This window comes from Alosa sapidissima, chromosome 14 (genome assembly GCF_018492685.1).
Source record: "Alosa sapidissima isolate fAloSap1 chromosome 14, fAloSap1.pri, whole genome shotgun sequence".
NCBI lineage: Eukaryota > Metazoa > Chordata > Actinopteri > Clupeiformes > Clupeidae > Alosa > Alosa sapidissima.
The window spans coordinates 16931540-16947230 of NC_055970.1; the positions used below are offsets into that span (position 1 = coordinate 16931540).

Sequence of the window (15691 nt, forward strand, 5' to 3'; positions counted from 1 at the left end):
TAAAACATAGTGCTCTTTGTTTGTCTATCTGGGGATTAGCTTTGACCTTGGCTCCTCTTCACAGAGACAACACACACACACACACACACACACACACACACACACACACACACACACACACTCTTCTCCCGCCACTCTTTAATTTTCTCCCGGGAGGCGCTGACAAACAGGCGCACAGTGTGTTATTGTGTGTATGCGCCACGTCTAGCTTGGCGAGGTGGTGGTTGTGTGTGTGTGTGTGTGTGTGTGTGTGTGTGTGTGTGTGTGTGTGTGTGGTGAGCAGCGTGTTATTGACCGGTCTGCGGGGGCTTTTATCAGTTTCTCCCCCGCGCCGCTGACACCTGCGACCTTCATACCTCGACGGGAGGGTCGGCGAGCACATCTGGAGCGCGTGTCGGAGGCCCATTCCTCCTGTCAGAGGGGCCGTGCCGTGACCGTCGCGTCGCCTCCAGACCAGCCGAGGCTTCGGTCGGGCAGGCTGTGGACTCTCCCCCCCTGATGTGGACAACATGAGTCACAGGCGTCCTGTTGCCTCCATTTCTCAAAGTCAACAACCACCCACCACCACACAGCGACATGGGCTAATGTTTGGATGTCGTGGTTTGTTACTGAAACTTAAGTAGAAGCTTAAAAGCCTGAAAAGTGTTGTGTTTTCTCTCTCTGTCTGTCTGTTTGTCTCTGTGTGTGTGTGTGTGTGTGGTTGTGTGTGTGTGTTTCCGTGTGTGTGTAGGAGCTGGGAGACCTGCGGCACATCCACACCAAGCTGAAGAAGCAGTACCAGGAGAAGATGGCGGAGCTGGCCCACGCCAACCGGCGGGTGGATCAGCACGAGACCGAGGTCAAGAAGCTCCGGCTCCGCGTGGAGGAGCTCAAGAAGGAGCTTGGACAGGCTGAAGATGAGGTCAGTGCACATGGACACACACGCACACACACCCACTCACATGTTCAATCACATGCACACTCACATGCATTCAAAACAAACATCATAGACATCAGTTTTGCACTTTGTGGTTCTAAAGAAAGAGCTTGTTCGAAGATTAGGATGATGTCAGCACATTTACTCACACACACACGCACACACACACACACACACACACACACAGACACACACACAGACACACACAAACACCTGGTTGATTCCTTGGAAGCTGGCAGGATTAATAAGTGTATTTGAGAGCACTGGCATCCACCAAATGCTAAATGATAATGTTTGTGTCTGCTCCTCAGCTCGTTGTGGTTTAGATTACAGTAGTAATCAATTTGTTGTAGCCTTTATCAATGCACTGCTATGGCTCTATAAGGCTCTGCATGTCCTACCATTGTTATCTTCTCCTTCTCCTTTTCTGTGTGTGTGTGTGTGTACTACAGCTGGATGAAGCCCATAACCAGAGCCGAAAGCTCCAGCGGTCCCTCGATGAGCAGGTGGAACAGACAGAGAACCTCCAGGTCCAGCTGGAACATTTGCAGTCCAGGTAACACACACTCTCCATCTCTCTCTCTCTTACACACACACAAGCACACTTAATCTCTACCTCTCTTACGAACACAACACACTCAAACCTACATATTCTAAATGGGATAGTTGCTGGTGGTTGTGGCAGTTTCTCTCCCTGTTGATAATGGTGTGAGCATCAGTGTAGAGCTGCTGATTCCAGCTCTCTCTATTTCTCTCTTGCTCTCTCTCTCTCTCTCTCTCTCTCTCTCTCTCTCTCTCTCATGCTCACTTACTCTGTCTCCCTCCCAGTCTTGTCTGCGTCTGCCTGATAGTACCGCTCAACTTAGCACCAAGTCTATCCCCTCAAATCTCTCCCCTCTCTCTCTTTCTCCCATTCTCTCTCTCATTCCCCCCTCTCTCTCTCTCTCTCTCTCACTTACCCCCTCTCTTTCTTTCTCCCTCTCTCTTTCTCCCCCTTCCTCCCTCTCTGTCTGTCTCCCTCTATCATTCTATCTGTCTTTCTCTCTCTTTCTCCCTGTCTCTCTCTCCCCCTCTCTCTGTATCTCTCTCTTCCCCACCTCTTCGCTCCTGCCTTATCATTCTGCCTGCGTTCCTGGCTCCCACCCTTCCACAGCCAATCACTGGCTGCAGAGCTGCGGGTTACCTTAGTAACAGGGAGAGCTCTGGACACCCCCACAGCTCGGGCGAGCGGAGCGACAGGCGAGTCGGCATGGAAACGCATCTGGGAGTGCTGCGATAGGCAGCCCTGTTGGCATGGAGACGCCAGGGCTGACACGCCCTCTCTGCAGAGCTTCATTGTTTAACTCCTGCCCCTAACTCGTGTGTGTGTGTGTGTGTGTGTGTGTGGTCTTGGTCACAGGGTTATCTCGGCCGAGTGTAAAGCAAGAGTGTGTATCGATGTGTGTGTATCGGTGGTTCATCAGGTTATCGTCAAGAGTAACCAGAGGAAGTGCAAGGCGTTTAGCCTCCGTGCCCTGCACCTGGACTGGGGTCCCGTCAGCAGGGAGGCACCACCACCACTCACTGGGCCTAATGAATGAGAGAGAGAGAGACAGAGAGAGGGAGACCGGCAGGGCTGAATTAGGTCGTTTCCCTATGTCCCTGGCCATCACAAAAAGATCCATAAAATTCTGGATGCACTTAAAAGGTTCAGACCCTCAAAATCTAAACCATAAAGCACTACTTGAAAATTCAACAGAACCAGAAAAAGACAACCTCTTAAATTTGATTATAAACGACAATGACATTAGTGATACAAAACCAATACTACTAAAAGAAATCCACAATAACAACAAAAATGCCTACATTTCCCAATGGTTAGAAGACGCCCAACATAATAAGAAAATGAATTGTTACCTTTCGGATTAAACCGAAAATACGAACTAGCAAATTATCTGGTTAAATTAAAACCACCACAAAGTTGTTACCTAACAAAATACATATTGGGTGACCATAAATTGCAAATTGAAACTGGACGGCATAAAAGATCCTGGCAAGAGAGACACCAAAGAATTTGCTCCCACTGTGACCTCATGGAGATTGAGGATAAAAAACACTTCCTTCTGAGGTGCACCAAATATACTCTACTGAAATTCTTTTTACCCTAAATGTCTAGAAAAAACCCCACAATTTAAAGGTCTAGACGACCATTCAGAAATGAAAACCCTCCTAGGTGAGGAAGAACAATCCCTACAGCTCTCCGCCAGTTTGTGTTTAAGTGCCACAAACAGAGAAAAAACATAATGGAGAAAGAGCAGAAATCTAAACATAGTCTCAATTTGAAAAAAATAAATAAATAATTTATTTATTTTATTATTATTATTATTATTATTATTATTATTATTATCATTCATTATTATTTTTTTATTAAATTAATATTCTTTTTTTATTATAATTTATTTATTACTATTATTTAATCAACATTGTTTTGTTTATCTTATATATTTATGTATTGAATCTGTATACATGCTCAATAAAGCTTATTTGAATTGAATTGAATTGAATTGACAGAGAGAGAGACCGAGAGAGAGAGAGAGAGAGAGAGAGAGAGAGAGAGAGAGAGAGAGAGAGAGAGAGAGAGAGGAGCACTTAGTGGTGGCTCTGATAAGTGCCGCTAATGTGATATTCACTGTTCACGCTGCCTCCTGATTTTATGGGAATGTGGAGGAATTTTAATGCTGTAGCAGTTCTGGCTTCTCAGCAGAATCCAAGTCCACTCAGACTCTCAAAGTCCACTGAGTCTCAAGAGTGCAAAATCCCAGCCGCTGCACGCTGCATGTGCTGAGTGGCCGTGGCTTACCTGTGCCTACCTGTGCCAGCCAACTGAACAGAGCTCCCCTGGGCAGCGGGCAGTCCTGCCAGCCACAGTCCTGCCAGCCACAGTCTCAAGCAGAGCACCGGAAGGCGGGGGGGCCCCTTGGTTTGGGCTTTTCAGGGTGACCGTTGAAAAGGAGGAGCGGTTGTCAAGGAGATGGATGGAGTAACGAGTTGGAGCACGGTAGTCATGGTGATGGAGGGTGGTGTTGGGCGCATGCACACAGGCAGGCAGGCGAAGCTGCTGGCCAAAGTGCCAGGGCAGACACGGGGGGGGGGGGGGGTTGGGGTGTATATGTATGTGTGTGTGATTCAGCATAGATGAAAAGCACAATCTTTGTACATGCCATAATGTACGCACACACACGCATACACACATACACACTCACACACACACAATACTCACCTATATGTTTTTGTAGAAACGGGTTTTAATAGTAATTTTCCCATTTTATTTCACTCCTCTGTCCTCTCTCTCTCCCTGTTGTTTTTGTTTGTGCAGAGAGAAAGCTCTTTACGACTTCTCATACTGTACAGCTATAAAATCTCTGGCCTGAATCGATAGCTGCTCGGAAGGCAGGTGATCCCTCTAAGGCATGGTGGATTTCTAGAAGGAAACACACACACACACACACATTAATTTCATTCTTTCCCCCTCTCTCCACTCGGTTTGACCTTTGGCTTCCTAGCTGTGTGAACAGCAGTGAGGTCATAGGCTAGAGAGGGAGCAGGATCTGTGTGTTTGTGTGTGTGTATGAGAGGGGGGGGGGGGGGTGAGTGAGTGCTTGTGTGTGTGTGTCTGTGTGTATGTATGGGAGGGACACACAGAGAGATAAGGCCAGTGCTGGGCAGAAGGCCAGCGATAACAGCGTCCGAGGGAAGCGTTCTGGGAACGATGTCGGAGCGTCATAACGGGGAACATCCTGACCCTTGCGTTTCGCTGGGCATCTGTGCTCCTGTAATGGCTTCAGGGGTCTTTAATCTGATCCTTCTGCCTGTCCAGGTCCGTCACCGCCGCCACACGTAACAACCCAACACGCTAACACATACCTCCACGGCCTGACAGCTCCACTGTGTGTGTGTGTGTGTGTGTGTGTGTGTGTGGAAGTGCGTAGCTGATTATGGTGTGTGTGTGTGTGTCTGAAGGATTGCTATATGTGTGACAGGCAGGCTATTTGGCAGTCTCTAAACACTATCTGAAAGAAGCTTTTGTGAAATGAGAGGGAAGAAAATCCAGCCCCCTTTTGTGTGTGTGTGTGTGTGTGTGTGTGTGTGTGTGTGTGTGTGTGTGTGTGTGTGTGTGTGTGTGTGTGTGTGTGTGTGTGTGTGTGTGTGTGTGTGTGTGTGTATCGATCTCCAGCTAGCCGAGAGCAGCCAAGCATTGTCGGCGCTCCCACCCTCAGGCCCAACCTTAATCCAGAGTGAGTGAGTGTGTGAGTGAGAGTGAGTGTGTGAGTGAGTGAGAGTGAGTGTGCAGCAAAGAACTGTCATTGTCAGTGGTGTAGTGGGGATTTTTAAAGTGGGGGGACGCTATTTTAATGACATCATTGCAAAAACTCACGCACCTCCACATACATCGGTGCGTAAGGCCAAGGCCAAAATTACCAGCTTTCGTGAACATGAAATCGAATTAAAAAAAACAATTAAATTATATGGATTAGCTTCAAAATGTAGCATACTGTATAATGTCTTCACCCAAACTACACTTTTCCACCAAAGTCTATGAATATGGTCTGTAGCTTTTACTTTTGTTGTATCATACAATAAACAGACAAACCATAATGTAGAGTAGCCTATGTAATCTAGCGTAGTCTAATCTCCTTGACGCATAACATGCCGCGGCATGGCTTCATTCATTGCCACACGTAAACCATAGCAATAACAATAGCACAAGCAGGATTCACGCATTCAACACGCTGTGTGGTCAGCGTAGCTCAATTTGAGGGGGCGTCATATGAATGTCATTGCGAATGATTAAAATGCAGAGGTGCACAGTCAATAAAACAAAAAAAAATAACAGAAAGAACATTGGGCAGGCAAGTGCCAGTCATTTGAAAAGGTTTTGTTTGGATGAAGTAGCTGCACGCTGCACCAATCGTAAGTTTTTCCTAAAGTTGTTCAGGTTCACCGTTGGGTCATTACTTATGGTAAAATAGCCTTATCACTTATATTGGAGCTCCCTCGTTACAAATCACTCGTATTACTCACACATGCTTCGTGTCATTTTGACCACTGGATTAGCCTACCTGCTTTCTGCAAAACACAAACGAAGGAATTGCAATAGTGGGCCATGAAGATGCTTGCTAGATTCGGATACAGGCAGTTGTATAATCTATGGTTTTCTAGCCACTTTCTAGCTACTTTCGGGTAACGCGGAATGACGAGCTGCACAGTTTTTAATGTCTTTACGCATGGTGGAGTGCTACAGCATGACGGGTCATTCTTGAATTTTATGACAAAGAGGTCTAATTGGAGACGTTTGCGTGATGCTTATTAAAATGCTCAAAACAATGCTCCAAGAAGTGGGGGGATGGCGTTCCCCCGCGTCCAACGTCCACTACACCCCTGGTCATTGTTATCCCATGACTGGCCTTGACTCATCTTGTCTCATCCAATCAGTATTCCCTACTGAATGTATTATCCAATCAGCACCCCACCACGGAATGGCAGTTTGTCTCTCCATTACAGTGTACTGGTGATGTGCTTTTCATATCTCTCCCAGTCCTCCTCATTCTTTATCAGCATGACCTAACCAACCGCACATGCAGTCATAGTGACCAGACATGTAGTTGACACAGAGTGAACAAACGTGCCAGCCTTTACTCTATTGGCCCAGTTGGTCTCATATTCCCCAGGGTAGAGGCATGTGACCACACACACACACACATACACTCAGTTCATTAGGCAGAGAGGCTGAGTTTGTGTCATGATACTCATGTGCAACTGCAAACACACAAAAACATAATTTCTCAACCCCCCCCCCATCTCCCTCTGCTCCATGTTGGCCATAGTGTAACCTACCAGCATTAAGTGTTTTGGGGCGCGAATCAAAAAGCTTTTAGCCCTGTAGCTCACCACTGTGACCATGTTCCTATTATGGGCAATTTGGGCCTATTAACATGGTGCAGACCAGAAGTGTGTGTGTGTGTGTGTGTGTGTGTGTGTGTGTGTGTGTGGCAGGATGGGGAAGTATAATACCCACCCATACTTCCTCTGGTGCACTCAAACTTAGAACTGCAAAAGTTTGCACTTGCAGTTGTGGCAGGTGCTCAGAGAGAACAAACATGAGAAAAATAAACAAAATCCAGCTCCTCCTTTGAAAAAAACATCTCCCCAGAAAATGACATTCGGAGCATCCAGGCTCATCATCAGACATCTCATCTCCATCAGTCTGAAGATGAGCTTGGTGGCTCGAAACATCACCTTCTGGGGGAAACTTCAATAAAGTTTTAACGGTAGTAGCAGTGTGCCGGATCTGAAGGCACTAGCTCCCCATATTTTCTGTAAGTACTCCCCTCCCCGTCATTACAGCCATTCACTAAGCCTCCATTTTCATCCAGACTGGAATCGCACCACGGGTAAGATCTGCTTTCATTGCATTTGGATCCCTCACATTTGCATTCCTCATCTTGTTGTGTGACGCTTGCCGCATGACTCATTGGCAGTGATGCCAGTAACGCGTTACTTAGTAACGCGTTAGTCTATTTTGACCACTTTTTTCGGTAACGAGTAATCTAACGCGCTACTATTTACAAACCAGTAATCAGATTAAAGTTACTTATCTAAGTTACTGTGCGTTACTATTTTTGTCATTTTCCTTCATAAAAAGATATATTCTTTGCTATCTTCTTGCCTTGGGGAATGTCATGTAGGCTATGCTCAAGTTTTCAGCATGAGGACAATTCACGTGTAAAACCACGCAGCGACACAAACGTAAACAACAATGGAGGGAGAGAGAGAGATGCACATTTCATCAGTCATTACTTTGAGTTTGTGTCAGCTAAACCTGACAACATTAAGGTACATTGTACATACTGTGCTGGCGACAAAGTGCTGTCTAGCTAGACATCCCAAGTCTCCCACATATTGATAGCGCCATCCTGACGCCCGCAAATTACATAAAATCTCCCGGTACCTAGAGCGAACAAGAGCACGCAAGCCAGACCGGACTTCAAATCGCGTGTGCATATGAGTTTAATGCGCACACAACGGAGAGGGAGAGAGAGAGAGAGGAGTGGTGCGTTTGTGCCTGAAGCGCATCCAAGACAGAGCATCCTGGTCTGTTTTTGCTAAATCAACCAATCAGTTTTCAGTGTAAGTGTGCTTAAATATCTCTTTTCTCATAAACTTAATTAATCAGTTCAGTCAGTGCATCTAGGAACAGGAGCGTCATGGCAGCATCAGTGCCCCTCAAAAAGGAAGATTTAAGACCCATTTCACATCAGACACAAAAGTATACCCAATTGTCTCATAAGATTAAAATATAATGATAGTCTTGCACACTGCACTGTTTGTAACAGCGACTCACGGCGGGTTAAATGATTGCAAAAGACTTGTTGAGGTGAGTTTAACAAGTGTAATTTGATTTGCATATTACTCAGGCCTATACATGATGGCTAGTTGCCAAGGCTACATGGAAAAAAAAAATCTACAAACAAATCTACATATTTTACTATAACAATTTCTATCAATAGGCCTTCCTTATTTGGTGTACTTAGACATTATTGAACAAACATCTGAATTTCAGTATCTAAGTACTGTAGGTTATGGGATGTCTGCTATACATTGCTGACATTACTGTTAAAATGCACTTCCAGTATAGTGAGTATTGGCAAAACTGGTTTTCATTTTTATGTTGAGGCGGTGTGGGTGTTGTTGGCAGCTGCTGAAAGTAACTAATAAAGTAACTTGTAATCTAACTTAGTTACTTTTAAAATCAAGTAATCAGTAAAGTAACTAAGTTACTTTTTAAAGGAGTAATCAGTAATCCGTAATCAGATTACTTTTTCAAGGTAACTGTGGCAACACTGGATGACGTTCTAGTTTATCCGTTTCTCTCCACACACCCTCCCACCACAGTCCCCCACCTACAGTCCAGGCACCCACCTAACACAACCCCACCTACAGTCCAGGCACCCACATAACACAACCCCCTACTTTTCCGCACACTCTCTCCACACACACTCTCCCCACACACTCTCTCCACACACCCTCCCACCAGTCCCCCAACACAACCCTTGCCTACAGTCCTGACCCCCATGTGCCATCCACCCAGCACAGCCCCCTACTCTCCCAACACAGCAGCAGCCGCAGCCCCCTACCTGTAGTCTTGCCCACCATAATCCTTACATTACATTACATTACATTACATTACATTACATATGGCTGACATATGACATTTTTAACCAAAGCGACTCACAACATGGTTAACAGTTTAAGCTTTTCAAAGCAATTTTCTCAACAATTCTAGGGCAATTTTAAGAAAAAAAGGTCTAGTACAATAAGAATAAGTGCATCAGTGAGTGCTGTTTTTTAAACAATCGAGAAAAAAATAAATAATCAGGCCTCTTAAGCTGCAGTGAGGTCTTGCTGTGGGCCCCGGGCCCCTGTGCTGCTCCCCTAACACCGTCATTAAAGGCTGCAGTGGCCAGGGGTGCACTGGTGCACCGTCTGCTGGGATTTCCCACTCCCCCCACTCCCCCTCCGCTCCCCTCACCACTGGCTCCACCACCGCCAGAGCCACCGGTGCATGGAAATGTAATTAACCCAGGCAGGACGGGTGGCCTCCTTTCCTCTCTCTGCTCCTCTCTCACACTTTCTCACAAATTTGCATATCTGTCTCACTCACACTCTCCCCTTCCACTCACAGGGTTCTTAGACGGTATTCTCTCTCTCTCTCTCTCTCTCTCTTTCTCTCTCTCTCTCTCTTTCTCACTCTCTTTCTCTCTCTCTCTCTCTCTCTCTTTCTCTCTCTCTCTCTCTCTCTCTCTCTCTCTTTCTACCCCTCTCTAACTTTGAGGGATTCTTAGGCTACGTCTACATTATTGCTGATTCCGTTTTGTTATGTATTCTGTTATCGGATTTGATCTGTTTCCACAGTGAGATGAAATCGAAACGTTGGGCATCTGCATTACACCATTGATCCCATAATCACACAACCATACACCCATGTCTACTGTTTGTCAAGTCCTACATTCTGTGTAACTGTTGCTAGGTCAGATAAACAATGACCATGCAGGGTTTCCCCATAAAAAAACATTGAAAACCTGTAGACTTAGTGAGCATTAAAACCCGTAATTCTGATTCTTTTTTTTTTTTTTTTTTTGTATTGCAAACACCATTGTCATTACAGAAAATGCAACACTACAACGACATGCACAAGAATACTTTTACATCGGACAAACAGACATTACACAAACACATACTGTAACTTAACAAGACATCACATTGACATGGCTTATTAACTCACATAACATTAATAACAGAAAGGCTAAGGATGATTTGCATCCAGGATGATTACAGATATGATTATCAGGGATGAAATTGATGACCGGAATGACAAGAAGGGGGGCTGTGGGGGGTGCGGATGGTAGCTCTGAGAGTGTGAATGAGGTAGTGTTGGGATAGGGGTGTGGGTGGGGGGGTAAGGGGGTAGTGAGTGTGTGAGGATGTATGTGTGTGAGTGTGTGTGTGTGTTTGTGTGTGTGTGTGTGTGTGTGTGCATATGTGTAAGGTTGGCTTGCTGTTGGGCCAGGAGGAGAGAAGCTGGAACACAGAGAGGGAGGGTTTCAGAGGAGAGGAGTTGTAATTATTCTGTTAAAGATGAGTGTAATAATAAGAATAACTGATTGCCTGACTGATTGACAACCTGGGCACCCATTAATGGCCACAGTTCCACCCAGCCCCGGCAGTTGTGGCGATTCTGATTCTTGAAAAGTCTCATTCCTCAGTCGTGCCTATCAGAGCCATGTCCATCTCTCTATAGAGTGCAGCTGGCCTGTAGTGTCCATGCGGTGGGCAGCTGTGGGGCCTCTGTGACACGATTCTCCCTCTGAACCCCTCTTGGCTTCATTACGCCCATTACTGGTCCTAATTCAGCTAACCAGCCTCCATATGGTGGCATGCTGGACAAGCATTACAGCACGCTGGACACTGGACGCTAGCCACGGTGGTCCAGTGCCATGTCTGACCATCCACGTGATTCATCCCTCACATGTACAGACACACACACACATACACACACATACATACATACATACATACATACATACATACACACACACACACACACACACACACACACACACACACACACACACAAATACATGTACACACAGATAAACCACACACACACACACGCGCGCGTACATACAGACATACCACCAACACACAGAACACCTGGGGCGCTATCATATAGTCCAGCACCTCAAATCTCTCTCACCCCAATCCAGCACACCTGTCTACTTTTACTCTTGTCTGCATATCTTCAGAGTGTGTGTGGACATGCATGTGTGTATACTATGTGTATACCTGTATGTGTGTGTGCTGCATCATCCCCATCCTATCTTAATGAATAAGTGAGAGGAGCTCTGTGAATGCTGGCCTCAGCTTGTGTGTGTGTGTGTGTGTGTGGCCTCCAATGCCTTAGCTTGAGGGTGCAGTTCATAAGAGCTGCTGTATAATTGATCAGTTGTGTGAGTCATCGCCTGTCTGTCGCTGCTGCTCACACACTCTCTTCCTATTTTTCTTACTCCTGCTGAACACACACACACACACTCAAATAGTGTGAACACACGCACACACACACACACACTCACTTATATATGCACTCACACATGCACACATCTCTCTCTCCCTCTTTCTCTCTCTCAAACACACACACACACCCACATGTACACACACTTACTTATATGCACTCACACATCTCTCTCTCTCTCACACACTCACTCTCACACACACACAGACACACTCCCTTATATATATGCACCTCACTTTCTCTCTCTCTCACACACACACACACACACACACACACACACACACACACAAAAACACACACTTATTTTTATATATATGCACTCACACATGCACACATCTCTCCCTCACTTTCTCTCTCTTTCTCTTTCTCACACACACACACATACTCTTTGTCTGGTTCTCTCAGTGGCTGTCATAGCCTCTCTCTTTTGTTACTGTGCACACTGTCTCATACATGCCTGCGTCTCATACATTTGAAGACTTAGACACACAATTTAGTTTCCAGTCTTGTCTCACTTCCAGTGACGCACACACACACACACACACACACACACACACACACACACACACACACCTCCTCTACTGTCTCCTTCATTATATCTCTCCTCAGTCTTCCTCCATTCATCCTCCATCCCTCTAATGAAGGTCTATTTACCTGGACAGCTGGCAAACGTGCCCAGCAGGCCTCTCGGTGGGCAGGTATTGTTTGACCGCTCGTTTCCGGGAGATTAAGCTGTTTTGCCCTAATCAGTTCCGACAGAGCCACCGACACCAGAACTGGTGGCAGCCTGGAGAGAGGGCAGAGAGACAGAGAGAGAGAGAGAGAGAGAGAGAGAGAGAGAGAGAGAGAGAGAGAGAGAGAGAGAGAGAGAGAGAGATGAATGGATGGAGAGAGTGGGATGGAAAGAGGGAGTGAGAGGAAGAGAGATGGAGAGTGAGAGAGATAGAAAACATGAAAGAGAGAGATGGAGAGAGAATGAAAGAGAGGGGGGTGGAGAGGTTGTGTGTGTGCTCACTCTTGTTTGTGAGTGTTTACTTATGTGTGTGTGTGTGTGAGGGAGAACATGTTGGTTTAAGGAATTAAATATGCTGAGCTTGGTCTCATGCCTGTTTGTCTTTGTCATTAGTGGGGATGGGGATGGGGGTTGTGGGGGGTGGCAGCTGGCTAATGCTGGCTAAGAGAGCAGCAATTGAGGGACGCAGTGGCAGAGACCAGAGCAGAGTGGAGCAGCATGGCGCTGGGTTGGCTTGGCTTGGCTTGGCTACTGATGAATGCCATGAATCACCGCAGAATGAGGAGGCGTCCCTCCAGCTCTGACCACTGATAAATCACACAGGCAAACATTTGTTTCTCATCCGCTCCCGTTCTGGAGTGACTTGGCCAAGTTTCATCCAGTGAAGATCACCTGCCGCCATTGCAGTTCAGTTTGAAATAGCACCTTGCGGAGGACTGGGGAGGCTGTATAACATTGGCAGGCAGCGGGGCGCAGAAATGCTGGTAGTTTCCTTTAGCTGGCTCAGGGGTATTGGTGACTATGGGAGAAGCTTGGCCGCAGGGCTAGACCTGACTGAGCCTGTTTGAAAGTGTCTGTGAATTATTCATTGAGGTGGGAGATATTGTTTACCTTTTAGCCTACTTATTGTCAACCTGTCCCTGGGAAGTCGAGAGAGGAGGACAAGAACCTTTCTCACCTCACTCGTTTTTTTACACCATCCTCCTCTCCCCCTCTCATCCTCTCCCTCTCTCTCTCTTTTTCTCACTCGCTCTGAAACAATATGCTTTATTACTTTGACCAATTTGGGGGAAAATAGTGTTGCCAAAGCACAGAAGCACATCAACACATTATAATACATAAACAGACCATAAATCATGTGGTAAAATCTCTCTCTCTCTCTCTGTCTCTCTCATTCTCTCTGTCTGTCAATTGAAATTCAATTCAAGTGCGCTTTATTAGCATGACAAAATATTTGTGCATTGCCAAAGCATTTAAACATTTAAGCATAAGGTTTACATAGAGAATGCTTGGAATACAATATATAGCAGATAGATTTGTATTCAAGATGAACACTCTCTTTCTCTCTCTCTGTCTCTTTTAGGCTGCGGCGACAGCAGAGTCCAGGGCTCTTTGGGAAGATGAGGACGTCTGCTTCGGCTCGGTTCAGCACGGACAATCCAGACGGACCCCCCAGCGACCAGGACGAGGAGGACGAAGAGCTGCAGATTCAGATCCCCTAAGAACAGAATCAGCCAACCACTGGCCTGAGCTCTGTCCAGGCGAGGACTTAAGACTGACCACACCCAGCTCTGGGCTTGCAGCTCCTCACCAGAGCTCTTTTGGCCCAGTCCTTAGACAGGTGGACAGACAGACAGAAAGGCATGTGTGGACTCAGAGTGGACTGGTTGATGACCTCAAACTTACTGCCTTTTTGAAGCTGTGGCACCTCACAGCTGTGTGTTCCTGTCAGTACCCCCCCCCCGAACCCCCAGCTCCTCCACCACACACACACACACACACACACACACACACACACACACACACACACACACCGCTGGGAGGAGGACCCAGAGGAGCTGAGTACTGAGTGATCAGCAGGACTGTGAAGGTGGTCAGTCTCTCTACCCCTACCAACACCACCACTCCAACCACCACCTGCTACCACTGTAACTCCATCTACTGTACACCCCACCTTATGCCACACACATACACACACACACACACACACACACACACACACACACACACACACACCACATCCCTCCAGCTCTCCTTCATAACTATCTCTCTATATTCTCTCTTTCCTCTGTGTCCGAGTGAACAACCTTCTTTGTCCTGCATCCTTCAAACCTCACTTACTACGTTCTCCCTCCTACTCGACCCCACCAATGACCTCTACATCATCCTCCTCATCCTCACCATCATCATCATCATCACCATGCGTTCACATCCTGCATTTTGCTTCCCACTCGACCCATCACTGTTCCACCATATTATCACATCCTCGTCCTCGTCTTCCTCCTCCTCATATTCATCTTCTTCATCCTCATCCAGCGCATCACATCCTGCATCCTGCCTCCCACTTATCCTACCCTATCACCATATCTTCATCCTCCTCCTCCTCGTCTGTCCATAGATGTCCCTCCACTTGCTTACATGTCCTGTCTGGAGGACTCCCAGGCCCTGGGCGGATGCTGGACCCTCAGCAGTCATGCTGTAGGATACTCTCAGTGTGTAGAATGGGAGCTCCATAGAAATGCCCTTGAGTGTCCTGCCGGTGCTGGTGTCCTGTCTCTCTCTGGTGTTACACCCCCCCCCCCCCCCCCCCAGCCCCAACTCCATCCATCCCTTTGCCGCAGGGTCCCTGTATGTTTGTGTTTTGCTGTTGTGCTCGGGGAAAGTTATTTTGATGACAGTGACAGATATGTCAAACAATCAATCAGGCAAGCATAACCTCCCAAAAACCACACACACAGATATAAGTCTCTCTCTCTCTCTCTCTCTCTCTCTCTCTCTATCTCTTTCTCTTTCTCTCTCTCCCTCTCGCTCTCTGTCTCTCTCTCTCTCTCTCTCTCTCACTCGCGCGCGCGCGCACACACACACACACACACACACACACACACACACACACACACACACACACACACACACACACACACACACAGCCACACTCACACTTCCAGCATAAAGCCTGTTGATCAGGGGGAGAGTATTATCGACCACAGAATATTCATGTGGACTTGGCCCTCTGAAAAGCAATAAGATCTGAAACAAACCCAACAGTTCTTCAGTTGCAGTGGGGACCAAGCTATTTGTACCAACCAGTTGTTTTGAACTTTTATTTATCTGTTTAATTTTTTACATAATATGTCTGTATTACAGTGTTTTGTATTTAGCTTGATCTATAAATGTTTAATGTATATATACATCCTGAGTCAATGAGTTTAATTATGTAACTGAGTGAGTGTGTGTGTGTGTGTGTGTGTGTGTGTGTGTGTGTGTGTGTGACTGTGTTTGTGTATGTGTCTGTATAGTGCGGTTGCATAAATGGGTATTTAAATGTTTTATATTTAAAAGATACAAAACATACAAAAGATTACATTCATATTTAAGGTGATGTACTTCAACTGTACTGATAATAGCACCTGAATGCAAAAGACACTCACACTCA

The 15691-nt window shown here is 46.3% G+C and overlaps 1 protein-coding gene across 1 annotated transcript in view; it reads left to right on the forward strand.

Annotated features, from left to right (window-relative positions):
- Positions 1-15446, forward strand: part of ccdc102a (coiled-coil domain containing 102A) — an 83790-nt gene extending 68344 nt beyond the window's left edge. Inside the window, exons 7-9 of the mRNA XM_042060771.1 lie at positions 731-901; positions 1369-1472; positions 13622-15446. Of these exons, the coding sequence (XP_041916705.1) occupies positions 731-901; positions 1369-1472; positions 13622-13760 (414 nt within the window). The 3' untranslated portion in view covers positions 13761-15446. The remainder of the gene's footprint in view (positions 1-730; positions 902-1368; positions 1473-13621) is intronic.
- Positions 15447-15691: the final 245 nt, after the last annotated feature.